The sequence below is a fragment of the Erpetoichthys calabaricus genome, chromosome 1, assembly GCF_900747795.2.
Source record: "Erpetoichthys calabaricus chromosome 1, fErpCal1.3, whole genome shotgun sequence".
NCBI lineage: Eukaryota > Metazoa > Chordata > Cladistia > Polypteriformes > Polypteridae > Erpetoichthys > Erpetoichthys calabaricus.
In genome coordinates this window covers 154,822,763-154,850,112 of record NC_041394.2, presented here as the reverse complement: position 1 = coordinate 154,850,112, position 27,350 = coordinate 154,822,763, and the positions used below count along the sequence as shown (strand labels likewise).

Sequence of the window (27,350 nt, the reverse complement as noted above, 5' to 3'; positions counted from 1 at the left end):
GCTCCCGCTGCGGATTGCAATAATATATTCGCGAGATAAAAGAACGCAGTAGGGAGAAATGAAGGATGAGCCGCAAACAGCGAAGAACAAAAATTCATTAAACAATTGAGAAGGGAGCGAAACAATAAGAAGCGAGCGAGTGAAGCATACAAGCATCTTCATAAGGGAAAAAAGCACGGTGTAAAACGTAAGTTTAAATTAAGTTTATAGAAACGCTCCCGCTGCGGATTGCAATAACATATTCGCGAGATAAAAGTTTAATGAGAAGACACGAGGTATAAACGAACCACACGCCGTAGCGCAATGTTAGGGGCTTCACCTCTGGCGCTGACGATAGAGATTCAATTCCGGAGAGGGGATGCAGTGAGTATGTACGCCTGATGAGCCCAGAATTAGGGAGAAACACATGTCGCATACTCTTTGCATTATTTGAAAGTAAACTATTAAAACCATTCTATGATCTGCTTCTGGGAACAGAAAGAGGGCACGTGGCGGACGTAAGGTGACTTGCTGACAAACCACAAGCGTGACCTGGCAGGTAACCACCCATACAATCAGATTGTGATTCAGAAAACGAATGCCATGAATGTAATTACCACGATCTACATGCTGTCAAATAAACGAAACACACGCCGTAGCGCGACAGCTGTGAAAAGGGAGCTTCACAAAAAAACAGATCCTTAACAAATTGTTATTGGTATATTTTCAATCCGTTTAAAAAGGTTTTCTTTTCTTCTTAATAAAAAATTAAAAGCAGTACTTGGCTATATATATCTGCTTCTCGCAATTAAAAGAGGGCACGTAGCGGATGTTACACGACTTGATGACCATGCATAAGCGTTACCTGCCAGGTAACCACCCATACAATCAGATTGTGATTCAGACTAGGAATGCAATGAATGTAATTACACCGATCTACATACAAGGCGAAAGTCTTGCAACATTCAAAGATGATGGTTTGGGATAATTACACCATGGAACATAAAGTAGCTTATGAAGCCTTGAACCGAAAAAAGCAAGATCTCAGAGATCGTAAAAAAAAAAATAGGAGGTAATGTCGTTTTACTCGCTGTAGTTTTTAGTCAAACATTACCAGTTATTCCACGAGGGAGACCAGCAGATGAACTCAACGCGTTTTTAAAATCCATGCTTCTCCCACGGTCGGTTATATGTCACGTGTTCTCGGGTAGGTACACCAAAAAATGTATACATTTAAGCATGTAATGGGCAAAGAAAAAATGAGGTATACCCGAAGGCACTGCAGTAGTACTCAATGTAACTTTACTTCTTAAATGTTAATGTTTTACTGTTTAATAATTTATACGCTTCTTATATGTTGTTCAAATTCTTTTATCAAAATACCAGTGACAGCGCAATGCACGATAACATAGAGTGAATACACCATACGCATCCGCCCACGGCCGCCCTGGTGTGCGCAGATAGGAGTTGATTCTACAATAAAATAAAATAAAGATAAAAAGAGTAATACAATCATCACCCATAAAGCGGATAGCAGACGTGACGTACTATATGTGTACCAGATTTCAAGTCAATAGGTGAAATGGTTTGCGAGCTACAGGTGATTTAAAATCCTGGACAGACAAACGAATAGCCACGGTAGCAAATTATAGAAGAAGATTTTACTGTTTAATAATTTATATTTATATGAAATGTGCTTCTTATATATTACTTCATATTCTCATATGATAATGATGTTAATGTTGTTTATATATATATATATATAACGTCATTTACCTTCGTTCCCGCGTGTGACTCGTGCTGTAAATGTCTTCCTTGTTTTTAGTTCACGTGATTACGTAGGAGGCGTGATGACGCGATACGTGACTCTGCCTCCTCCATTACAGTGTATGGACAAAAAATATGTTCCAGTTATGACCATTACGCTTTGAATTTCGAAATGAAACCTGCCTAACTTTTGTAAGTAAGCTGTAAGGAATGAGCCTGCCAAATTTCAGCCTTCCACCTACACGGGAAGTTGGAGAATTAGTGATGAGTGAGTCAGTGAGTGAGTGAGTCAGTCAGTCAGTGAGGGCTTTGCCTTTTATTATTATAGATATATCTGTATTTGTGTGTGTGTATATATATATATATATATATATATATATATATATATATATATATATGACAGCAACACTCATAACAATGACAACACGATTACATTGACAATCATGTTACGTTATTTTTAAAATCTTTCCTTTACTTTTTCATAACCTCTTTTAACACACTACTTCTCCGCTGCGAAGCGCGGGTATTTTGCTAGTTTCTTATAAAATTCTACAGGGTAACCATCAGGGCCTGCTGATTTCCCGCTTTGAAGTGACTTTATAGCATCTAGTAATTCTGTTAGCGTCAGAGGTTTATCCAGTTCCTCAGCACTTAAGGCATCTATTTGTGGTGTCTGTAATGTATCCAGAAATGCATTAGATTGTGTGTTGTCTTCTTTGAACTCAGTAGAATATGAGAATTTATAATAATATCTAAATGCGTGCATTATATTTTTATGGTCAATGATTTCTTCTCCATTCGTGTTGGTGATTACTGGTATTGCATTGCGAACTTCTTGTTTGTGAATTTGTTGAGCTAAAAGCTTATTAGCTTTCTCTCTGTGTTCATAGTAATGATGTCTAGACTTATAAATAAGTTGTTCAGTTTCTTTAGTTGTTAAGATGTTGAGTTCTGTATGCAGGGCCTGCCTTTTCCTGTGAAGAGCTTCACTTGGACGCCTGGCTTGTTCTTCATCTATTCTAGTAATTTCGCTTCTTAGCTCTGACAGTTTCTTGGTTTCTAATTTATTTCTGTGGGAAAGATATGAAATAATCTGTCCTCTTAAGAGGGCCTTTAGAGTTTCCCAGAGTGTTCCTGCAGAAACCTCTGTGGGTGTGTTTGTCTCTAGGAAGAAGCGGATTTGTTTGGATATAAATTCTGTGCAGTTCTTGTGTGCTAATAGAAGAGGATTAAGACGCCATCTACGAGGTGAGTGTGAGGGGCTTAATGATTTTAGCTCCAAGACTAGAGGGGCATGGTTGGAGATAACAATTGTGTCGTATTTGCACGATTTAATCGTAGGCAGGAAATTATTATCTATAAAAAAAATAATCAATTCTTGAGTAGCTATGATGCACTGGTGAGTAGAATGAATATGATCTTGAGTTTGGGTTACGAAACCTCCAGGGGTCTGATAAGTTTTGGTCAGTTAAAAACTGTGTAATTGTCTTTGCAGTGTTAGATGTCGTCCCCCCTGTCACAGGAGTCCTATCTAAGAGTGGACTTAAAACACAATTAAAGTCCCCAGCCATTATAATTTTATAAGTGTTCACATTGGGAATGGATGCAAATAGATTTTGCATGAATTCCTTATCATCAACATTGGGTGCATAAACATTTATCAAAATCATTTTACTGTTAAATAAGTTGCCCATGACCATCACATATCTCCCTTCAGGGTCCGATGCTACATCTGATGCTACAAATGGAACTGTTTTGTGTATGAGAATTCCCACCCCTCTAGTTTTCTTTATAAAGCTAGAATGGAACATTTGGCCAGTCCTGTCTTTTTGTAGTCTGAACTGATCCTTGCTTAGTAAGTGAGTCTCCTGTAAAAATACTATTCTAGCTTTTAAGCCTGTTAGGTGAGAGCATACTTTCTTTCTCTTTAATTCGTGATTCAGGCCTTTAACATTCCAGCTCACAAAGTTAACTGTCCCATCATGGAGACATTGATTCTAAGTTTTTAATGTCATTTTATAGTCAGTTTTAATCTTAATTTCAAAATTCCCCATGAGTTATTGCATTTTAGCCTATTGTTGCATTGATATTTATAGTTATAAGGATTAGAAGAATAGATTAGATATAGCCTGCTCCCCTTCTCTCCCCCCCCCCTTTGTCCCATCCCCCCCCCCCCCATTTTGCCTCCCCACATGAGGCTTGATCCCACTTCGCGATGTCCCAGTCCTCAGACATACAAAGAGACAGAGTATGTCCAAAACAAAACAAACCCCACCCCGCAGCGGCGTTAGAGAATTAAAATTAAGAGGTATCTATTGCAGCTGAATTCTAAATACTATCTGCCGAAAATATAATCATTAACAGTCTTTAAGCTTAAAATAATCTTCAGCAATTTTAAAATATTAAGATATTAAAAGAATGAACCCTGGGAATGATTTTAAAAAAGTAGTGTAGGATAAACATAGTAAATCCTAATGTAATAGTATAATGTAATAGTATAAATGTAATAGTGATGTAATAGTAATGTAATAGTAGGAATAGCAATAAACCAAGAGTATGATGTTAAACAGTCTACTTAAAGGTAGTTTAAAAAAAAAAAAAAAACCCCACCCTACTTTAATTACTTCCACACTCACGTCTATAACTGTAATTAAGACATAAACATATAATGTCCAAGTAAAGAAAAGGATGTATAATTATAATACCAATCCCTTTAAACTTGGATCCGACAGCAGATGATAGGTCCTTCCCATGCCTTGACAAAATACGGCTCCTTATTAACTTTCAAAAGAGTGTCGGAAACAGCTTCTTTAGTTCCTTTTCAGCTTCCTCCTTGCTTGGAAATACATACTACTGGTCTTGAACTTCCACTTTCAGTTTGGCGGGATGCAAGAGGCTGTATTTGATATCTGCTTTCTGTAGCTGTAACTTTTTAATGTTAAAGTAGGCTGCGCGTTTTGCAGCTGTTAATGGTGAGAAGTCGGGGAAAATACGAATAAGATTATTTTCAAATATAATCTCTTGCTTGTGTCTGAGAAGTGCCATCACATCAAGCTTACATCGTAATCGCTCGAAGCGGACAATAAAAGACCTAGGTTTAAAGGTGCTTGATCTGTATGTGTGATAAGCAGCTGCTATCTCAATGTCGAGTTTAAAATCATCTCCAATTATTTTAGAGAGTAATTCTACTGCAAATTTCACTGGGCTTGAGCTTTCTCATTTCTCAGGTATACCCTCAATTCTTATATTGTTTCTTCTGCACCCATCTTCCAGGGCCGCAAGTCTGTCCCTGAGTTTTTTGCATTTTGAATTTGCAGCTATAGCCGATAGCTTTTTCATCGGCGTTAGACGCCAATTGTTCCGCTGTTTCAACTCGAGCCGTGAATGCCTGCTTAACGTCATCCAGCTGATCTGTAACGTCATTAATCTGGTCAGCAAGCATTTTCAGTTTGGATCTATTTTCTTCGATGTGTTCCTCTAATTTCTCCAACATGCCTTTAAAGTTCACGTCAAAACATTTAAATAGATGGTCTTTGTTATCCTTCTTAAGCTCATTCTTAAGCTCGATGTTCGCCTTCTTAAGCTCATTCTTGTTCGTAGCCATGGCAGTGGCCAGTGTAGTGATCATCTCTTTCAGTTCAGACAGTTCGTTTCGGATTTCGTGCTCCACGAGTGGAAATGCAGCTCCTGTTACATACAGCAGGTGCTGCGGGCTCGTGATGAGTAGATGAGAGCACATCCTGCAGGGCCTTTTCTAGTCTCGAATGATCCTCAGAAATCGGCGATCCATCGCGACCTGTATAACTTGCACCTTCGCTCCCATTTTCACTCTCGACTAGAGACGATACAATGGAGCGGGGTCCCAGGAAATCTGCGCATTCGTCTGCCTGTTCCAGGTCAGTCTCCGAGAGGCCATACCTTGCACTCAGGCCCGATGTCTGTCCAGACTATGATGCAGCTTTAAGTTTCTTTTCCGGTTCTTTCTGACTTTTCTTCTTGTTACTCATGCTTGTATATTGTAGTGGAAGTTCCTTGGTCGGGTTAAATACAGGATACCTAAATAATATGAAATACGTGGGAAAATAAAGCCACTGCTAGCGGAGCTCTGCTTCAGACGTCCATCTCCTATAACGGATGAGACCAACTTCCTGCATAGTCCCATGTTTTGGCACTTTCTTAATATCACTGAATTATTTTTGAACTTAGCATTTACACAGAGTAACCCTGAATATTTACTATGTCTTAGGCAGGAGGCCCTGCTGGCAGCCATCAGTGAGAAAGATGCAAACATCGCCCTACTTGAGCTGTCATCATCCAAGAAGAAAAAAACTCAGGACGAAGTGGCTGCACTTAAAAGAGAAAAAGATCGGCTGGTACAGCAGTTGAAGCAGCAGGTATGCTAAAGGAATTCAATGTGTAATTTTTAAGGATGTGAATCTGCTCGACAACTCTGCTGACATATATTTGCTGTTGTCTAGTCTCTGCAATTTCTTACTATAACAACACAGTCCCAAACAGTAGTACACCAGTTAAGCAAAAAGCACTTCTCTGTCTCTTCCACCACCACTCCTCCTCAGCAAGCTTTGTCCATCTCCACCCGACTCTGGCCTCTGAGTGGTGGTCACTGGCTCCCTTTTATCAGGCACCCGGAAGTGCTCCAGGTGGTTGATTGCTGACATCCGGCTGCACTTCTGGGTAAGGTGAAACCAGTGTCCAAAAGGGGCCAGCCGCTCCTGTTACAGCACCCCCTGGTGGCGCCTGTGGAACCCCACAGAGCTGCACAGAACTCCAACCCCCATGAAGCCCTGGGGGAATCCAAGGCACCACTGCAACCCAGGGAGGCTGCCATCTAGCGTCCAAGTGGAGATACTGGGCTTCCCACCCTTGTCCCCCTGGCAGATGTGGTGAAGGGACATCCCGGCCATCCGTCACAACGGGTAATACATATACAGTGGAACCTCGATTCACGAACGTCTCCGAACACGTACAAATCGGTTTACAACCAAAAAGTTCGCCAAACTTTTTGCATCTGTTCACGACCACACACTCGGTATACGAACAAGCCAGTTTCCCTTCCGGTTTGTACGTGTTCAGTCTCTCCCTGTGCATTTCCTGTGCAGTGAGAGAGCGACACACACACGATAGAAAGCCACACACAGGTGCGCGCGCGCGCGAGCGAGAGAGAGAGACACACACACACACACACGCACACACACGAGAGAGAGAGACAGACGCACACACACAGGCAGCGTGAGAGAGATGGCTAGACAAATAAGGTAGAGAAGGCAGTTAAAGAATGCACTAGGCTTGTTTTTGTTTTCACTTCTGTTTACTGCGATCGGTTCGTAGTGTGCATTGTTACTTTTCTTGGTGGTTTATTAAATTATGGATTTTTTCAAATGTTCATTTTTTTCCCTGTGCTTAAAAGTCATTAATAAAAAGTGTTTTTAGCCAGCGGTTGGTAGCGCTACAGCGCAAACTATTGGTGTTAGTTTTCTCTGTTGTTCAAGGTTTTCTCAGTGTTATTCAATGTTTTTACATTTAGTTTACTATTATGCTGTGCATTCTATGGTTTAATTAACTATATTTGTGCTTAAAAACTTAAAAAAATATATATTTACATGCAGTTCGTATGGTCTGGAACGGATTAATTGTATTTACATACAATCCTATGGGGGAAATTACTTCGGTTCACGACCAGAGTTTTGGAACGAATTATGGCTGTGAACTGAGGTTCCACTGTACATATATACATTATATATATTTGCCTCCTAACATTTGAAACAAATTAAGAGAATTTGTGATCCAATACCAGTTTACCAAATGAATAGTTATCACTGGTGATTTGATTTCATCACTATCATTTTAATACAACTGCAACATTTGTGGCATATTTATTTTAATGGTAATTCAACTGCTTGGTTCAAATGAAATGTGGATGCTGTGGCACTTATTGTAAAAAGGTCCCAGAGTGTGTGCAGAGATTTCTTCCTATTCCATTAAATTGTGAGTACCTTTGTTGAAAGGGGGCAGTAGTACAAGAGACAAAGACACACAAAAGAGTGTCTAATAAAGACCAGATGTGAATCACAGGCATGCCAGTCAAAATTGTTTTCCTGTCCTAAATCCTGTTGCAGGGGCCTTCTACTGCCTTTCATATGCATGCACAAAGATATTTTCTGAGCCAGTAAATACTTTTAGTATTTGGAAATTATTATAGATCCTGATGACAACTTCAATTCTTTAACCACAACACCAACAAAATTTCTTTATTAGCTGGGTACATAAGTGAGTACTTAGTGTTTCAGATGACAAAAATGAAAAGTCACACATCATTAGGTGAGTTTTAAATTAGGTGAAATGTAACATGGAGCCTACTAGCTTGACTTATTGACAAAAGTAGCACCTTTATTAGGACTTCTTTTTAAATTATTGTCATTTCAAGCAGCTAACCTGAAGTAATTTTTGAAGAATCCCACAAGAAAAATTATTAATGGTTATAATGGTCATGGCCTATGTGAATCTCAACAGTTGACCCAGAGAGATTGAAATTTATGTTTTGTATGAGAAGCGCTGAATAACCTGAGAGGTTAAGGGAAAGGGGAAGGTGGAAAGGGTGCTTGAATATTTGTTCCGCAGGCCAAAGCTACTTGAAGTTGGTGGACTCCCAGAAAGATCCCCTCTGCAAAATAACTTTTCAGATGGCTGTTAAGGTCTTTCTTGGATTTACGTTCATCTGTACAGCTTATAACTCATCTACTAAACCCAAAGCGTGACTTACACTGGGATTCATCCCTTTTCTTTAATAAGAAACAGATCCACTTTTGACTTAGGTTTTTTTATGTTTAGTAGCTGTAGATTAACGTAGCTGTAACATGGAATCATTTTTTTAATAAAAATAATATACAGTTCTTTCATTAATGGTACAGTAATTTAAAATCACAGTATAATCTTCTTAATTAGATGTAATTTTTATTAATTACCAATAATTAGTAATATTTTAATTAACTATTAAAAACAGATGGTGAAGAATTATTCTTTCATGTTTGTCTTTACAATATAGTATAGGTCAGGTTGGGGAGCATGCACTAGTATAGTGCATTGCCGCACCCACCTCATAATGAAATAGCCCAGTCCCACCCCCTGGAAAGGACCATCTATCTGCCGCAGCCAGGTGTTATTTGGTCATGCCTTTAGTCTGGTCCAGCCGCTCAGGTCCTCAACAATGAGGATCCTGTGAGGCAGATCACAGTCAGGGAATCATACTGTAACTGACGCTCCCTCACAATGCAGATAATGTGCCTCATTTGGGACTCTGTGAGCAACCGCTTGTTTGCTACAAAGTCAAACCAGTGTTACCCAAGGGTTCTCCGAAGAGGCACAGTATTAAGGGCTTGGACCTTTTTCCTTTTGCAAAGATATCGGGAGCGCCACACACCCCTTTTCAGCAACCTCATGATACCCCAACCCCCATGCTCTCCCAGTACTGACTTCATAAGAAGAGTCACCAGAGACATGAATGTCGCTGCCGAGGTAAGTAAACCTCTCGACAAGGTTGACACTCTCTCCACAGACAGGCACACTGCTGACAGCTGTGCCCAAGAGGTCATTATATGCCTGGATCTTGGTTTTTCTGTCCAGGATGCTCAGAAGCCCAGACATTCAGACTCTTCGCTCAGTCTCTCAAGAGCCCTGATCACAGCCTCCATTGACTCTGCGAAGATCACAGCATTGTCAGCAAAGTCAAGATCAGTGAATCTTTCATCTCCAACACATGCCCCACAGCCTCTGGACCCCACTACCTTGCCCAACACCCAGTCCATGCAAGCACTAAACAGAGTAGAAGCAAGTACACACCCCTGACAAACCCCTGAATCAGCTGGGAAAAATGCAGAGGTTCTGCCTCCACTCTGCACATCATTCATAGAACCAGGGAACAGGCCAGCCATGATATCCATCAGCTCTGGGGGGGATCCCGTGAAGTCTCAGGATGTCCCACAGGAGAGTTTGATCAATTGAGTTGAATGCCTTACGAAAGTCGACAAAGGCTGCAAGGAATCTCTGCCAATATTTACATTTGCACTCCATGAGAACCTTCAGTACCAGGATGAGGTTGATGGCAGACTTCTTAGGTGCAAAACCAGACTGGAGATGTTCACCCTGGATACTACAGATCCCTGCAGTCCTCCCAACCCTGAGCTGTCACCACCTGTGCAATCTCAGTGAGACTGGGTAGTTCACAGCTAATTGGAGGATCAGCCTCAAGAACCATGGACCCAGAGATGTCTAATGTCCTTGCCAGAGGAACAGCTCCTCAAAGTAGCCAGCCCAATGGGTCACAATTTCAGCGTTATCCATAAGGAATGTTCCATCACCTGCCCTGACTGACTCTCCCAGGAACAGATTAGGATGTGTGTAATGCTTTGATTCCTCTGTAAGAAGGATGTAGGTCACTAGACTATACATGGTGTGTCACCTGCTCACAGATTTCTCTAACAAGTGCCTCCTTATCTGCCCTCAGAGCCATCCTTCCCAGTTCCCGGTACAGACCAGAGTTGCCATCAAGCCATGCGCTGCTGCTCCTTTCGATGATATCCAGGGTATATTATAGGTGTAATATAATTGGGTAAACTTGTGCATCCCTACAAAAATATTAAGAAGCTAAAAATCTTCAAAATACATGTAAAGATGATGTCAAGGTTTCAGTAAAATTTTAGAGTTTTATGTTATGAGTGAATGAGAATGGATAAATGAATGTATTTTTGAATGTACCCTGCACCAGCCTGGGCACAGTTTTGGGCTGCTGTTTCTGTTGCACCTGCACCTCCTCTGGACAACTGCACCTGTGAATTGATTTAAGCAGACCCAGAAATGGATGAAATAATTCTGTAAAAAGATGGATGCTTTTAAGCCTTTCTTAAGGGAAAATAGTCAGAGGATGAACATCACTATTATGGTAAAATATATTATGCCTTCCTGACTGCCGCAGACTTCTTAAAGTAACGTAAGAGAACAAGAGAGTATTATTTTGCATATTTTAGTAAATAGCATAAGGGCATTTGAGTTTGTGAAACATAAAAAGAGAAAGTTCAAGATTCTATAGGCAAGAGTAATATTGGTCCAGATTGTTAATATATCCATTATACAGGTATGTACACATCATTTTATTTTCCTCCTGATTAAATTGTATAAATTACTCTTTCTTTTTATATTTTACCTGAAGATGGTATTTACTAATTTTATATGTTGTATTGATTGCAGAAGCATTCATCTTTCATGTGTATAAATAATGTTTACCTAAGGGAGCAAATGAACTTCTTATATATCACCCACAAAAAAAAGAAACATACAAAGCTGCAGGTTTACACTATAAATACTGTAAATCAGACTGAGCAAGATGTATGTTATGGTATTCTGAACTTCTTAAAGAACATTGATAAAAATGGAAGTCAAATGCACATAGGTCACAATCCAATGTAGTTTTCATGGGTTAGAAGTAAAGACCAGTATGTGTGTTTTATCAAACAGTCATTTCAGATTTGCCCCTTCTGTTCTGGAATCCCTCTGCTCAACGTGCCCCCTTTTTGACACTCTGGGTACTTGTTACATGAGGGTACCTTGGGAACAGCTGGAATCCAACTTCAGTCTAGTCCAGGGTAAAATTTATTCCTTTTTTCTGCAGCCCATGCATATCATTTATGTGAGTTACTTAGTGTAATGGCAGATTTATAGTATAAACTGTTAACCATTTATAGCATCAATCTCTTAAAGCTTAGCAGGTTAAAGAAAATCAACCATGAGTCTGAATGCTTGGCTTCAAGTTAGCTTTGAATTCTTGAATTCTTAAGATTTCTCAACTGCATTTTGAAATAGAAACAAAGTAAAGCTTGAAGAGAGCAATGTGCTGCAAGTGAGCACTTAATTTTTTATTAATAACTTCATTGCGTGTAAGTCATATTTACTACTTATGTCCTGGTTTGTGGATGCTTGCTTGCTTGCAAAATATTTGTCCTTTCTGAGTTACAGACAGACATCCTGTTAAACCTTTGAGGCCATCATTGATCTCTACATTGTTCTCTTTAAAATACATAAAGTTAACTGGCATCAAAGGAACACTGGTGAATGCCATTAGTATTTGCTCAACTGTGCACATATGCACTGGAGGCAGTTATGCTTTTATTATATTGTTACTACCACCAATAAGACTATAGATGGTGTAATTCAGTGGATAGTTTTTCATAAATTCTTAAAACATTACTTGTATTTCACACATTCTAAGCTAACAGTCCATATGGATGTAGACACCACACATGACATAGCATGATCATTACCCTGAACTGAGGACACTATATGCAACAATTTAATTAACAAGAATACTGTAAATTATACTGGATGTCCCTGTTCCACAAATGACCTCATTAAATAATTCAGTTCATTTTTATATATGAAATACCCTTTTGATTTAAGAGCAAAGATAATTGTAAACATTTCTAAATTATTCTGTCTGTCAATGTCTGACCATACTTAATCCAAAGGAATATTTAATTTTACTACTAAAACTCTTCAAGCATATAGTCAATGTCAATGTGTGGTGCATTTGTCCAATGCCAGCTTTTTATTACTACGGTTTATCCTATGTGAAATACAAGCAGTCAGTATGTATTTGTCTTCGAAGAAGCTACACTTCACCTTTTTCCATGTCAATCAGCCCAAAGAAGCAAGCCGCCTTGCTGTTTTTTTTTTGTAACCGGGTAGAAGCAGTCAGACCCATATAAACTGTGTGTCTCTGTTTTCCGTGTAATCACACTCCTCACTGGTTCTCTTGCAAGCCTCTAGCCGCCTTCCTGTTTATTTTCATTCTTTCAATATTTTATAGTGCTTGTTTTGACCTCATAGCCATTAAAGAGGCTAATTGCAGAGGGTTCAAATTATAGCTATTCTTTTTTATTATATGTACTACAGATTCTTTTGCTCTTACAAAAATAAGACGTTTCAGTAACCCAAAGTGTTCTTCTGGCTATGTTAATGCTGAATTCTTCTTTATTTCCAAAAACAAATGTTAGACAAAAGAATGGAGCTCTTTGCAAGAGAGATTCATAACTTATTAGTAAAATATAAAAGTTAATGTTGAACTTATTTCTTTTTAGTGAAAATACAGCAAAGTAAACCAGTATTTGGGAGGACAAATTGAAGCAGCACTTATCTATTATATAGTGCCTCTCGTATCTATCTATCTTGTCTTTCCAGATGCTCTCTTGATCCTCATCATAGTGCAAATGCATATCTTGGCCTGTCCAGTACCAGACCCATAGGCAAAAATGTATTATACCCTTTCCTCCATGCTGCCCAATCTGATGCCAGCATTCCCATTTCTACTGTGCACCAAAACCTCAGTCTGTGACATCCACATTCCCTTTATTCTTCACATAATTGGAAAGGAACAGGTGCACCTGCCACCCAAATTTTATACACTTATCTCTAAATTGGCCGATCCTGTGCCAACTTGCCCAGTTCCCCATTCTATGAAAACCCACACCATAATGTCTATACCCCCACCTCCGTAATCTTCCAATAGTGTTTACTTCCATTTGTCCTATAACACATCCATAGCATAAGTCCAATCCAAATCTTATTCTGCCTCTGCTAATAGAGTGCCCAGTCCTTGGCCATTTCCACAGTATGCCATAAATCCACATCATACAATAACTGATTCTCTAATTTTTCTGAAGTCTTGCATCCCAGTTTGTCATTTAGCACAGCCATAGAGTCATTACCCCACTAATTTTATTATACACTTGCTGCCAGTCTGCCAAGTCCTATGCAAGTTTGCCAGGCTTATCTCACAAATTCATAATATAAGATCCACAGACCCCCACATCTTTAAACATAATTTACCTCCTCAACCTGTTTTGCACTACACCCACAGAACAAGTTCAACCTAAGTCTTACTCTGTCTTTATGATCAGGATACCTATGTTTCCTTGAACATAGATATTACCCTCCTTTCTTTCAGGCCTGAACATTTCACAATTACTTTCTGATTGAACTGAGTTATTACACTAAGCCTTCCGAAAAATATCCTAATACTGTTGCGTATATCAGTGTTTCCTAACCTTTTTTCTTTGGTGGCATACCTTTTGTAACTCAGAACTTCCCAAGGCACACCACTGTCTTACTAACCACAAATACATTCTATCTGATACAGGTGCTCAACTGCCCGAAGTGGCAGGACTACTGGAGGAGCTAGTGAAAAAGCAGCTCTGAGATGAGACACGGCACTTAGTGATCGGTTTGGTGGCATCTTCAAGCTGATTTGCGTTTTTGTCTGCCCCTCTCTGCCTTTGATTTCTGAAGTTCCACTTGAAGTTGCTCACTCATCTGTAATTACGTTAATGGTGGGTGTGAACTGTGAACCATTGACGTGAACTTGAACTAGTGTGTTGACGATTGTTCTGTCACATCTCTCTATTATAAAAAAAAACAAACTTGCAATGAGACGTGATCTTTGGAAGAGAGACGAGAGTCAGAGAGACACTTCAGAGAGACACTTTCATGTCCTGCGACACCATCAAGTCACGTCATACTGGGAAAGTAATAATCAGCCCGGAACAAATGAGACACAAAAGCCAGTCAGTCAGTCAGTCATTCTCCAACCCCACAAAAGCGTTGGAGAGAAAAGAATGCAAAAAAGAAGACATGCAAATTCTGAACATATGGAAAGTAATAATCAGCCCGGAACAAGTGGAATAGCACACCTCACAGGTCCAATCAGGCACAGAAATTAAACACAAATAGTAAAAGACAAAGTACAACTTCATAAAGATGTTCAAACATATTGGCACGATACACATGCAGAGCAGGTTAGAGATTATGAAAGCAATGGAATTCGAAAGAATCAAAAAAAAAAACATTGACACGATATACAGTACATGCAGAGCAAGTTAAAAAATATGAAAATAGCAAAATTCGCAAGTATCAAAAACAAGAGAGTAAAGATCGCATTAGTGCTAACAAATGGAAACTATTACTCAGTGAAATAACAGAACAGCAAAAACAGATAGAATATATGGATATAAGTGATATGTCAGAAGTATGTACTGTAGATATTGTAAAGCTTTAACATTTAAGTCAGAGACTTGTAGATTGTCAAATTCGTGTTGCCATCAGGGAAAAGTACTGTTGCTTCCCAATGAAGAGGCGTATCCGTGAGAATTAAAAGATGTGTTGTTTGGTGAAAGTGAAATCCACAAGCACTACAGGCAAAATATACATGTCTACAGTAAACTTTGTGCGTTCGCATCATTCAATGCACAAAAAATAGATTTACACAATAATGGACCATACGCTATGAGAATCTGTGGTCCCGCAACAATTACAGCTACGAAAAGTTTAATTTCGAAGAAGCCACAATTCAGACAGGTGTATATTTATGATCACTGAGAAGCGATACAACATAGAATCGAAGGAATTAAACGATCGGACGTAATAGAAATTATATAGCCAATACTGGATACAAATCCATACGTCCAACAGTATCGTACTTTACACGACATTTATCTGCAAAACACAGACAAAGAAATGTTCTTGGATTTCTGTACAAATCCGAAAAATCACAGTCGCATTTATAATAAACCAATATGTGATGAATTGTCAGCGACAATAATTTCGATAGACGGAGATATCAAAGACAGAGTAGATATTCGTGTACAGTAGACCCCCGCGAAGTCATGGTTTAGGGTTCGCGGACTCAGTCATTCGCGGATTTTTCCTTAGAACTTAACTATTAATTGTTAGTGGAAAGCGCAAATATCCTCCGCAATTTTTTATGGCTTTTTTCGTGGCAATACTGTGCTGTAGTGACAACAGGAAGCAACCGCTGAGGGAAACGCGGTTTGGGATGGTGAAAGTAGCCAATCTGAGAGCGTTATTTATTTCTCTTTGCTGCTGCCCTGTGATGCGTCTCCAGCTGAGTGGGTTTACCACCACTGAGGGAAACACGGTTTGGGATGGTGAAAGTAGCCAATCCAAGAGCATTATTCATTTCTCCTTGCTGCTGATTGACTGCTGCCCTGTGACGTGTCTCCAGGTGAGTGGGTTTACCACCGCTGAGGGAAACACGGTTTGGGATGGTGAAAGTAGACAATCTGAGAGTGTTATTCATTTCTCCTTGCTGCTGATTGACTGCTGCCCTGTGACGCATCTCCAGCTGAGTGTCCTCGTGTTTTCCACTTTGATATTGTATTCATTTTGTTATTCTTAAATGCACAAGATGTCACCGAAACGCCCTGCACCTTCTAAAGCTTCTGGCACTAAGCCTAAGCACCAGAAGAAGTTTAAAACTCTCCAGGAGAAGATTGAACTACTGGATTTGCTCCAGGAACTAAAAAGTTATGCTGCAGTAGCACGCCACTATAGCATTAATGAAAGCACCGCATGCTACATAAAGAAGAAAGAAGCAGCGATTTGGAGTACCGTATCTGTAAGTTTCTGTGATAGTGCCAAAAAGGTAACGACCGTAAGGAATAAAAATATCGTCAGGATGGAATCTGCCTTGGCATTGTGGATCACCGACTACAAGAAGAAGAACATCCCCTTGGACGGTAACATCATCCGTGAGAAAGCATGGAAATTGTACCAGCAGTTTGCTACAGGAGATGTAGCAACTTCCCATCACAATGTTCCTGAAACCTATTAAGAAAAGCCAGCACGAAAACCCCACCAGAAGAAGACCCGTCCAAAGATATGACTCCTCCTGAAGCTTCATTTTAAATCCTCTGCATTGTATTGCACAGCTACTTCATCATCATCAATATCATTCATCATTGGTGAGTACCCGTACATTTTACTGTATTTTAATTAAGTGAAATTATTATGTATTTACTCTACTTATAACAAAGAAAACGACAACGCATACCAAAGAAAACACACTTGCATGAATTACAGTATGTATAGCAGTAACATCTGTATTTTACATTCTAGCACCGCAGGAGACATAGCAGTACAGTACTGTACACTATATGGGTTTACCGTTACATTCTGTTTTTAGGTAATGCATTAAGCTGAGTTTGCAACAAAGTTAAAGTGCTTTGGGGGCATACTGTATTTAGGGTTTAAACTATAAAAATAGGCATTTAAAAGGCATTTTTTAACCACATCCAAAAGTTGCAGTTTTCACAATTTGCGGGTGCTCTAGGAATGTAACCCCCGTGAATTTTGGGGGTGTACTGTATATCCAAAGGCAAAGCATGATTCCTCATTTCTGTCAAATACATCGCCACATTCAGATCCTTTACTCTTTCCTTTGCTTTTCCCAGCTGGAAAAACAGGATGGATGTACAATATGAAACAAATGCATTCTGCTAAACGAATATCACCCACATAATATTTCGTGTCAAAATTAGCAATACAATCCAATGTATTTAACCCACTTCTGTCATCTCAACATCTATCACGACATTACAATATTAATGCGTATCTAAAAGTCCAAGCTAATTGTCTCTTCTCTATTACATCAAATCAAGCAAAACTTAGAACGGAACAAATGCAAGGGCTCATTGATCACGTACAAAATTCAGATATCAATAGTTCAGACAAATTAAAAATAGGTAAAGCAGTGATATGACCATCGTCATATCAAGGTAGTCCATGAGCATTGCAACAATTATATTATAATGCAATGGCAATATCCAGAACTATCGGTCGGCCAGATTTATTTATTGCAATGACATGCAACCCACAATGGCCAGCAATATGCAGATTCTTGAACAATACCACCGGCTACATTGGCTCTGGATATTCCCACTTTCGTAATGAGATTGGTTTATCAGAAAGTCTTATTTTTATTGAATGAAATAGAAAGTGTTTGGTCACATTGGAGCATACATTTACACAATCGAATTTCAAAAACAGGGTTTGCCTCACATGCATTTATTGATTACTTTGGAAACAAAATTATTAAACGCTGATGATGTAGATCGGTTTGTCTGTGCTGAAATTCCAAACAAAGAAACCTATCCTGAATTATCTACCGGTAGTCAAGAAAGGAGACCGACAGCAGAGTTGAGTGTGCAATGGGTGAGAAAGAAGATTTTTGGAGTGAGTTGGATGAAGTGATGAACAGTGTACCCAAAGGACAGAAAGTGGTGATTGGAGCGGATTTCAGTGGGCACGTTGGTGAAGGGAACAGTGGAGACGAGGAGGTGATGGTGTCAAGGTGAGGAATGAAGAAGGTCAGAGGATAGTGGATTTTGCCAAAAGGATGGACATGGCTGTGAAGAATATGTATTTTAAGAAGAGGGAAGAACATAGGGTTACGTACAAGAGTGGAGGAAGATGCACACAAGGTAGATTACATCCTATGCAGAATAGTTGACTTGAAGGAGATTGAAGACTACAAAGTGGTGACAAGACAGTTGGTAAACTACAGCAGAAGTAGTAAGGGTGACAGCAAGAAGGGTGCTTGGCATGACATCTGGAAAGAGGAAGGAGGAAAAGGAAACCTGGTGGTGAATGAGGAAATACAGGAAAGTATACAGAGGGAGAGGATGGCAAAGAAGAAGTGGGATAGTCAGAGAGATGCAGAAAGTAGACAAGAGTACAAGGAGATAAGGGGCAAGGTGAAGAGAGAGGTGGTGAAGGCTAAAGAAAAGGTGTATGATGAGTTGTATGAGAAGTTGGACACTAAGGAGGGAGAAAAGGACCTGTACTGATTGGTTAGACAAAGGGAGCGAGCTGGGAAAGATGTGCAGCAGGTCATGGTGATAAAGGATAAAGATGGAAACGTACTCACAAGCGAGGAGAGTGTGTTGAGCAGATGGAAAGAGTACTTTGAGAGGCTGATGAATGAAGAGAACAAGACAGAGAAGAGGTTGGATGATGTGGAGATAGTGAATCAGGAAGTGCAACGGATTAGCTAGGAGGAAGTAAGGACAGCTGTGAAGAGGATGAAAAATGGAAAGGCCGTTGGTCCAGATGACATACCTGTGGAAGCATGGAGGTGTATAGGAGAATTGGCAGTGGAGTTTTTAACCAGATTGTTTAATAGAATCTTGGAAAGTGAGAGGATGCCTGAGGAGTGTCAAGGAAGTGTACTGGTGCCGATATTTAAGAATAAGGGGGATGTGCAGGACTGCAGTAACTACAGGTGAATAAAATTGATGAGCCACAGCATGAAGTTATGGGAAAGAGTAGTGGAAGCTAGGTTAAGAAGTGAGGTGATGATTAGTGAGCAACAGTATGGTTTCATGCCAAGAAAGAGCACCACAGATGCAATATTTGCTCTGAGGATGTTGATGGAGAAGTTTAAAGAAGGCCAGAAGGAGTTGCATTGCGTCTTTGTGGACCTGGAGAAAGCATATAACAGGGTGCCTCGAGAAGAGCCTGTGGTATTGTATGAGGAAGTCGGGAGTGGCAGAGAAGTACATAAGAGTTGTACAGGGTATGTACGAGGGAAGTGTGACAGTGGTGAGGTCTGCGGTAGGAGTGACGGATGCATTCAAGTTGGAGGTGGGATTACATCAGGGATCAGCTCTGAGCCCTTTCTTATTTGCAATGGTGATGGACAGGTTGACAGACCAGATTAGACAGGAGTCCCCGTGGACTATGATGTTTGCTGATGATATTGTGATCTGTAGCGATAGTAGGGAGCAGGTTGAGGAGACCCTGGAGAGGTGGAGATATGCTCTAGAAAGGAGAGGAATGAAGGTCAGTAGGAACAAGACAGAATACATGTGTGTGAATGAGAGGGAGGTCAGTGGAATGGTGAGGATGCAGGGAGTAGAGTTGGCGAAGGTGGATGAGTTTAAATACTTGGGATCAACAGTACAGAGTAATGGGGATTGTGGAAGAGAGGTGAAAAAGAGAGAGCAGGAAGGTTGGAATGGATGGAGAAAAGTGTCAGGAGTAATTTGTGACACACAGGTATCAGCAAGAGTGAAAGGGAAGGTCTACAGGACGGTAGTGAGACCAGCTATGTTATATGGGTTGGAGACAGTGGCACTGACCAGAAAGCAGGAGACAGAGCTGGAGGTAGCAGAGTTAAAGATGCTAAGATTTGCAGAGTCAGAGAGGCGAGATTGCGTTGGTTTGGACATGTGCAGAGGAGAGATGCTGAGTATATTGGGAGAAGGATGCTAAGGATAGAGCTGCCAGGGAAGAGGAAAAGAGGAAGGCCTAAGCAAAGGTTTATGGATGTGGTGAGATAGGACATGCAGGGGATGGGTGTAACAGAGCAAGATGCAGAGGACAGAAAGATATAGGAGAAGATGATCCGCTGTGGCAACCCCTAACGGGAGCAGCCGAAAGAAGAGAAGTCTAAAGAGTGGGCCTTTATGGTCCTTGTTCCAACAATTCAAATTAAAAAATATATGCAAGCAAATCAAAATTCGGATGATTTCGCCAACTGCCCACTAGACATTGGAAACTTTCAAATTCAAAATCTTCCAATAAGAGAAGTCTCATGGCCAGTTATATGTTGCGTTATGTCAATGTAAGACCAAACAAGGAATCAAAATTCAATGAGATCTTGAAGAAAAGTTAATTCCAAATATTATTTTTACTGAAGTTTTAAAGTAAAAGTAATGCATATGTAACAATTCCAAGGAAAAAAAACATTTTTATTTCCAGAAAAACAAACACAGGGGTTAGCGAGCAGGGGGCAGAGCCCCCTAGTTGAATTAAAAAAAAAAAAAAAAAAAACTAAAACAATGCTAATTTACTGCCAATAAATGTGGGTGTGTCCAGTGCACAGAGAGCTGCGTCCCCGGAAAAATTTGAAAGCAACCAATTAAAGGGCAGCCTCGGGTCACCTGCTTGCCAAAAGATCATACACTCTCATTTGTCCCACACCCTTCACTCGGGAAATATAGGTATTCTCACAGAAGTCCGAACCAATTTTTAATGGATGTTGACATTATGATTACTATTTCATGATTATTTCACATTACTTCATTTAAGTAGAGTTTTTTAAATATTTGGTCAAATGGTTGAATGTGTATTGCTCAAACATGACAGTCTGAGGTCTACCAGCCTGAGCCAACATATTGAACGTGATGCAGTATCCGCTTGCCATCTGAGGTTTGTGGGCAGTTATACCGTGCAGCTCATCTAAGTAGAGCATGACAATCTGGTCATCTAATGGGCTTTGGCTGACACAGACTCTCCAATTACTATGTCATGCAAGTCTTGTCTTTGGAATGTGGGAGGAAATCTGCATGGGGAGAAAACTGTACCTTTTCATTTTATCCATTTTTTGTTCCATTTAAATAAACTCACATATAACTCTCACACCTGTCTAGTAAATATGAAGTCACTGATAGAGTAGAAAAATTTTTAAATATAACAATTTGTGGCATTTAAAAAAAATATTTTAACAGTACTACTGAAATGACACATTATTACTAATACTTTTATAAATTATATCTGGTATTGGTGCAGGCAAGAAGATTGGAAAGACGGTCGTTCACACATGTCGCATTCTAGCTCCCTTCTGTTTATAATAAAGTTGATAGATTAGTTTTTTTTAATTATGTTAGTATGCAAAAACAGCACACTTTGTTGATCAAAAAGTGATTGATTAGCAATTATATGTGCTGGGCAAACTAAAACAGTGTTGGGTGACCTCAAAGGGGCTCTAGCTGTGTAGATTCAGGTGACTGGAAGATAATTTTGTCAACATCATTAAAATTGCATCTTCTATCAACTACTCATAAAATTATTGAAAATTTTCGCGCGCTAGCCACTTCACAGATCTGCCGCTCGTGTATGGGGAAGCCGATGTACAATTTAAATGGATTATTTTCATGGGAATTGTTACATATGCATAATAGACTCTACTATTTTACATTACAGCGAGTAATTAACCATAGTAAAAAATAGTAAAACGTAATAAATTGAAAGAAAATTATGTTTCATGTTGTGTTAGAGGTATTTGTTCTGTTTGGTTTTGAAATTAACACGCAAATACTTTTTAAACTTACACTTTTATTGTAAAACTTCAGTAAAAGCAATATTTGGAATTAACTTTTCGTTAATATCGCTTTGAATTTTGATTCCGTGTTTGGAGTTACATTGTTACAATGCAACGTATAACTGCCCGTGAGTGAATATCGTTTCTTTCTCTCTAATAAGTAAACCGACTTTTTCGAATGCTTGTCCCTGTGATTTGTTAGTTGTCATAGCAAAAGCTGTTTTAATGGGAAGCTGTAAATGTTTTAATACGAATGGCATATCAGGATCTCCTTTGGTGTCTAATGTTTTCTGCGGAAGATGTACTACATTACCTTTCTTGTCACCTGTTAAAATTTTACATGTCAGAATTGTTCAACCAATTTTGAATACAACTAATCTTGTCCTATTGCATAGCCCATCACTCATACTGTACTTAAATTATGCAATAACATTACAATACAGCCTTCTTTCAACAGTAATTTGGCCAGTGGAAGACTGGACGGTGCTAACGGTTGTAGATATTCTGTGGGATATTGCAAGTTGATGTTTTCATCTTCCGTACAGTCACCACCAACTGTTTTAGCATAGTCTATTGATTCGCATTTAACCAATTTGCCATGCAACCGATCGACAATTTTCGCATTAATTCGTTTGACTTCATCGTTTCTCTGTGCTAGGATTGCCCGTGTACTTATTTCTTCTGTTGATAACCCTTCGAGATGAAATTCTTCATTAAGATTTGGACATAATAAGTCTTCTTTTATTGGGAACTTAAAGTGAGGAAAACATAAAAATTTATAAGAGCTGAGAGTGCAGGAACTGTGTCTGACAAAAGCATTCACATGAATGAGATGTGGGAGGACTGTGGGCATGGGCCATTAACTGTAAATGGTTGAGAGGAGAGTGTGGCTTGAAAAAATCTCTTGGCAATAGTCTTGTCTCACAGGACCTGAAAAAAATCTCTTAGAAATAGTCTTGTCTCGTCTCAAGATTTTCTTTTATAATAGAGAGATTTATTTTGATCAGAATTTTGGGTGTTTAAGCAATCATTGCCAATAATTTAATTTCATGGCTTGTTAGTGCTTTAACTCTGCCATGTCAGGTCATTCTCATATCCTAGATTCTTTTTCCCTTCTAAGGATATCATCCAAATGATTTGATGTCTAAAACGAATGAGTAATTCTCAGTCCTTCACTTTTTTCTCTGTACATTCCTTCCAAGTATTTAATTAAACCAAATAGTGCATGATAAATACACACAGATGTAAATGGAAACAAACTAAATTGAGAGAAGCTGTTCTCTTTTCTCATTTGCATCCTATAACTACCCTAAGTTCTTGTCTATAAGCCACGGCTTATCTAAGGAAAAAAGTTGTGAAAATGAAAAAATAGAATATCGGCTTATACATAAGTCCGGCTTATACAGTAATCCCTCCTCCATCGTGGGGGTTGCGTTCCAGAGCCACCTGCGAAATAAGAAAATCCGCGAAGTAGAAACCATATGTTTATATGGTTATTTTTATATTGTCATGCTTGGGTCACAGATTTGCGCAGAAACACAGGAGGTTGTAGAGAGACAGGAACGTTATTCAAACACTGCAAACAAACATTTGTCTCTTTTTCAAAAGTTTAAACTGTGCTCCATGACAAGACAGAGATGACAGTTCTGTCTCACAATTAAAAGAATGCAAACATATCTTCCTCTTCAAAGGAGTGTGTGTCAGGAGCACAGAATGTCACGTAGATAGAGGAAACAATCTCTAGCAAACAAATCAATGGTGCTGTTTGGCTTTTAAGTATGCGAAGCACCGCGGCACAAAGCTGTTGAAGGCGGCAGCTCACACCCCCTCCGTCAGGAGCAGGGAGAGAGAGAGAGAGAGAGAGAGACAGAGTTTGTTTTTCAGTCAAAAATCAATACGTGCCCTTCGAGCTTTTAAGTATGCGAAGCACTGTGCAACATGTCGTTTCAGGAATCAGCGTTACAAAAGATAGCAACGTGAAGATAATCTTTCAACATTTTTAGACGAGCGTCCCTATCGTCTAGGTGTGCGAACAGCCCCCCTGCTCAATCCCCATACGTCAGGATCACAGATAGTCAGCGCAAGAGAGAGAGAAAAGTAAGCAATCTAGCTTCTCAGCCATCTGCCAATAGCGTCCCTTGTATGAAATCAACTGGGCAAACCAACTGAGGAAGCATGTACCAGAAATTAAAAGACCCATTGTCCGCAGAAATCCGCGAACCAGCAAAAAATCCGCGATATATATTTAAATATGCTTACATATAAAATCACAATTTAAATGATCGCTACACGCGCGTGTTGACTCGGCGACGCCCAGAGCAGAAAGAACGCGCTCCGGCTGCTCCAACCGCGCCATGCGGGGAGTGAGAGAGACGCCAATATCTCACACTCTCTCCCCCCTTAAAGAAATTAAATGGGTGCGAGTGAGACCACTGACCTCCCTCCCTTCTATTAGTTATAGGTTATAGTACGTTCGGCTTATCCATGAGTCCGGCTTATCTATGATAAGATTTTATTTAAAAAATTCGTATGATTTTTGGTCTCCGGCTTATACACGAGTCCGGCTTATAGACAAGAACCTAGGGTAATATGGAGCAAATAAAACCGAGAATACAGCTGTTTAAGACTAAAATAAGCAATAAGGGTTCACAATATTAACAAGCGAGACAACTAAAATGAAACACAAGTGTTTCTTGAGCAATAAGTGCTTCTTATTAAGCAATTGGATTGGAACAAAAACATGTTGCCATTGCGGCCCTCCAGGACCGACTTTACCCACCCCTGGTTTAAGCAGTTTTGCAGATACTTACTTTACATTTTAAATTATTTGATGACAGGTTAATTTCCAATTAGGAATGTTACAAATCCAAGAAATCTGATAAATGTTTTGCATAAAGAGTCAGAAATGTGTAAATGTTTAAAACTTTGTCAAATTACAGCAAATTTAAATTTGCAAATTTAATTTTCATGTTTATTTATTTTACATATTCTGCTGAGCACTGGAAGGAAACATGAACTACACTGTGCTCTAGAATATCTGGTAGAATAGCAAAACGCTTGGCAGCTTATTTACTGTATGTTTTATGCCATTGTAGGTGGTTGTTGCTTAAATGCCTGGTGGAGATTCAGATGTGCAGCATGCTTTCTCCTGTCTTCTATTAGGATGCTTTTCTCGTTTTCCTGCTCTTGGCCTCTCACTATATGCACTTTCTAACTTGCTCTGTACTATGGAAAACATGAAGTGGGTTATAAAGAAATTTGGCACATACATCTGATTCTGCTTTTTTCTGTTTGTTTTGGCCAATTCAATTCAATCTATTTAAAGGGGAGTAAAGCAAAAAAAAAATCTAAATTGTGGACATTGTGAACTTTATTCAGCTAGATAAGAACTATTCACAGACTACAACAGTTCTTAGGATATATAAATGTTCACTTACTTCTCATATAGCAAATGCCAGTAAGTAAATGATCCATATAAGGAAGGGCCTCATTTGTTGATCATTCTTTTGCTGAGTAATAACACATACCCTGAGATGGAGAAGCACTCCTGTGTGACACTCAAATGCATGTAAAACAGCAGTGACTATGTAGTGAAAGTGTAATGTTCAAATTACTCTTATCAAGTACTAACATAACACAACACACAGCCATGGGATCCTGAAAGCCTACCGAAGTCTGCAACCGTGTTGCTTTTCCAGTACAAATAAATGAAGTGCCAGTTTAGGAACACTTCCAGTATTTATAAGTTCTTGAAGTGCACTTCATTGGCATATGTAAAATGAGAAAGACCAGAAAGAAAGAGGTCCAAAACCTGTTACACATGTGTCTGTCAGAGGTTGCTTTGTTATAGCACTTGATTTGATTTATAGAACCCTGCAATATGATAGTGAGGCTGTGTCGAAATCTTTTACAGTGCCCTGTGATTGGGTTACTGGGTAGGAAGGGATTGGGTTTTGGTGCTAACCTTAACCCCTCCATTTCCAAAATAGTTTTCAATCTCAAAATAGCTAAATGTTCAAACAGTATTTATTCACATCCCTACTTTTAGTAGTTACAGTTTAAAATGAAAACATGTTTACAGAAGAGCAGGAATTCTTTTTTTTTTAATTGATTATTTTTATTACGTACATATTTTAATTCATTGTAATTAACATTGAAGCCATGTGATTATTACCTAAATAACAGTATAAAAACCAGTGCCTCTTGCCAACGTAATGTGACTTTGTGGTCAGATTAATTATGCATGCAACAATGGCTAATAAAGGAAAGCCTTTCAGAATTATGAGAATTGAATTTGTTTCTGCGTCTCTTGAATTATGAAAAGTAAATGTGTCAGGTAGCTCCTTAACAGATTTCTGTTGTGTATATGGGATGGCAGCCTTCCTGCCTCAAGAGTGAAAAGACCAAATCCAGCTGTGAATACAAACAGAAAGTAAAATAAGCACTTGGCTTGAACGGCCTGCTCATTCCTCTTTCTGCTAACAGTTACACACCTGCACTGTGACTCCCTCTAGGTGTAGACCTGATTCACTTCACTCATCACAACCACAGATCTGCCCTCTGCCCTGTGCCATAATTCACATGTTGCCTTGCTTCATTTTACAAAGCTGTTTCAAACTTGGCAACTTCACATGGGCAGGCCCTCCTATTGTATTAGGTATGTCAGCTATTAAATTTATGTTTCTATGTGTAATCCCTGCTGAGTACTTTTTTCATTAAGCTCAAAATTTGCCTCCTGGATTTATTTGGATCAAATTTTCATTTTCCCCTTCCAAATCACTTATGTATATAATAATAATTCAGACTAGACATATTTTATTTTATATCCACATATATTGTACTTTAGGCTCTGTTTTTCATATTTGAAATATCCATTCATCAATTTACTAAGCCAACTTTTGTTCTGATTAGGTTCGAAGGCTGCCATAGCCAATAACAGCAGAAACAAGAACACTAGTAATCTACCTGGTTGGTATCCCAGTCCATGATTGAACCCACACTTATTCATACCAAGCAAATTTAGTTGAGTTGCCAAGGCAAATGACAGTATGTCTATGGGCTATTCAAGAAAATTAGTGTCCCCAGATGAAGCAATCCCTTACTTGTAGCAATTTTACAATTTTTTCTCACAGAGACTCAGTAATGACTCAAAAAAGTATTCAATACACCTTTTAATATACTTCATTGCTAAATGGATGTGTTTAAATGAATTGTACAGTGCAGTGTACAATATTGTTGTGAATAAGATACATTTCTGAAAACATGAGCGTTATTGGTAGATTAATGTATGCTGTGGAGACAATCGATTTTTCTTCTTATTTTTCCACATGTTTCTTTCCAAAGAACCAAATTAATACTGTAATTAATTTATGTTTTTTTTTGTGGTTCCAGCAGTTTTCATGCCAAGATTTCTACTTCATGTAAGAAAGTGTCTGCATTGAGGAAACCTTGTATGAAGGTGCTCGCAAGTCTGATATGATATGCCTTCCTGCTCCAAAGATACTGAATAGAGAAGCTTGTAGTTGACAAGCTTATTTCAATAGTAGATTCAATGAAACTCAATTTTTAAGAGCAGCTCAGGATTCTTTGTTGTAAAAAGGATGTGGTCAAAGAAAGGCAACAAAAGATCAAACGGGAG

The 27,350-nt window shown here is 39.1% G+C and overlaps 1 protein-coding gene across 3 annotated transcripts in view; it reads left to right on the top strand.

Moving 5' to 3' along the window:
* Nucleotides 1–27,350, top strand: part of LOC114642058 (ELKS/Rab6-interacting/CAST family member 1) — an 814,051-nt gene that overhangs the window by 672,951 nt on the left and 113,750 nt on the right. For all 3 annotated transcript variants that reach the window (XM_051920296.1, XM_051920284.1, XM_051920290.1), the window contains one exon: nt 5,993–6,140. In XM_051920296.1, coding sequence (XP_051776256.1) covers nt 5,993–6,140 — 148 coding nt within the window. The remainder of the gene's footprint in view (nt 1–5,992; nt 6,141–27,350) is intronic.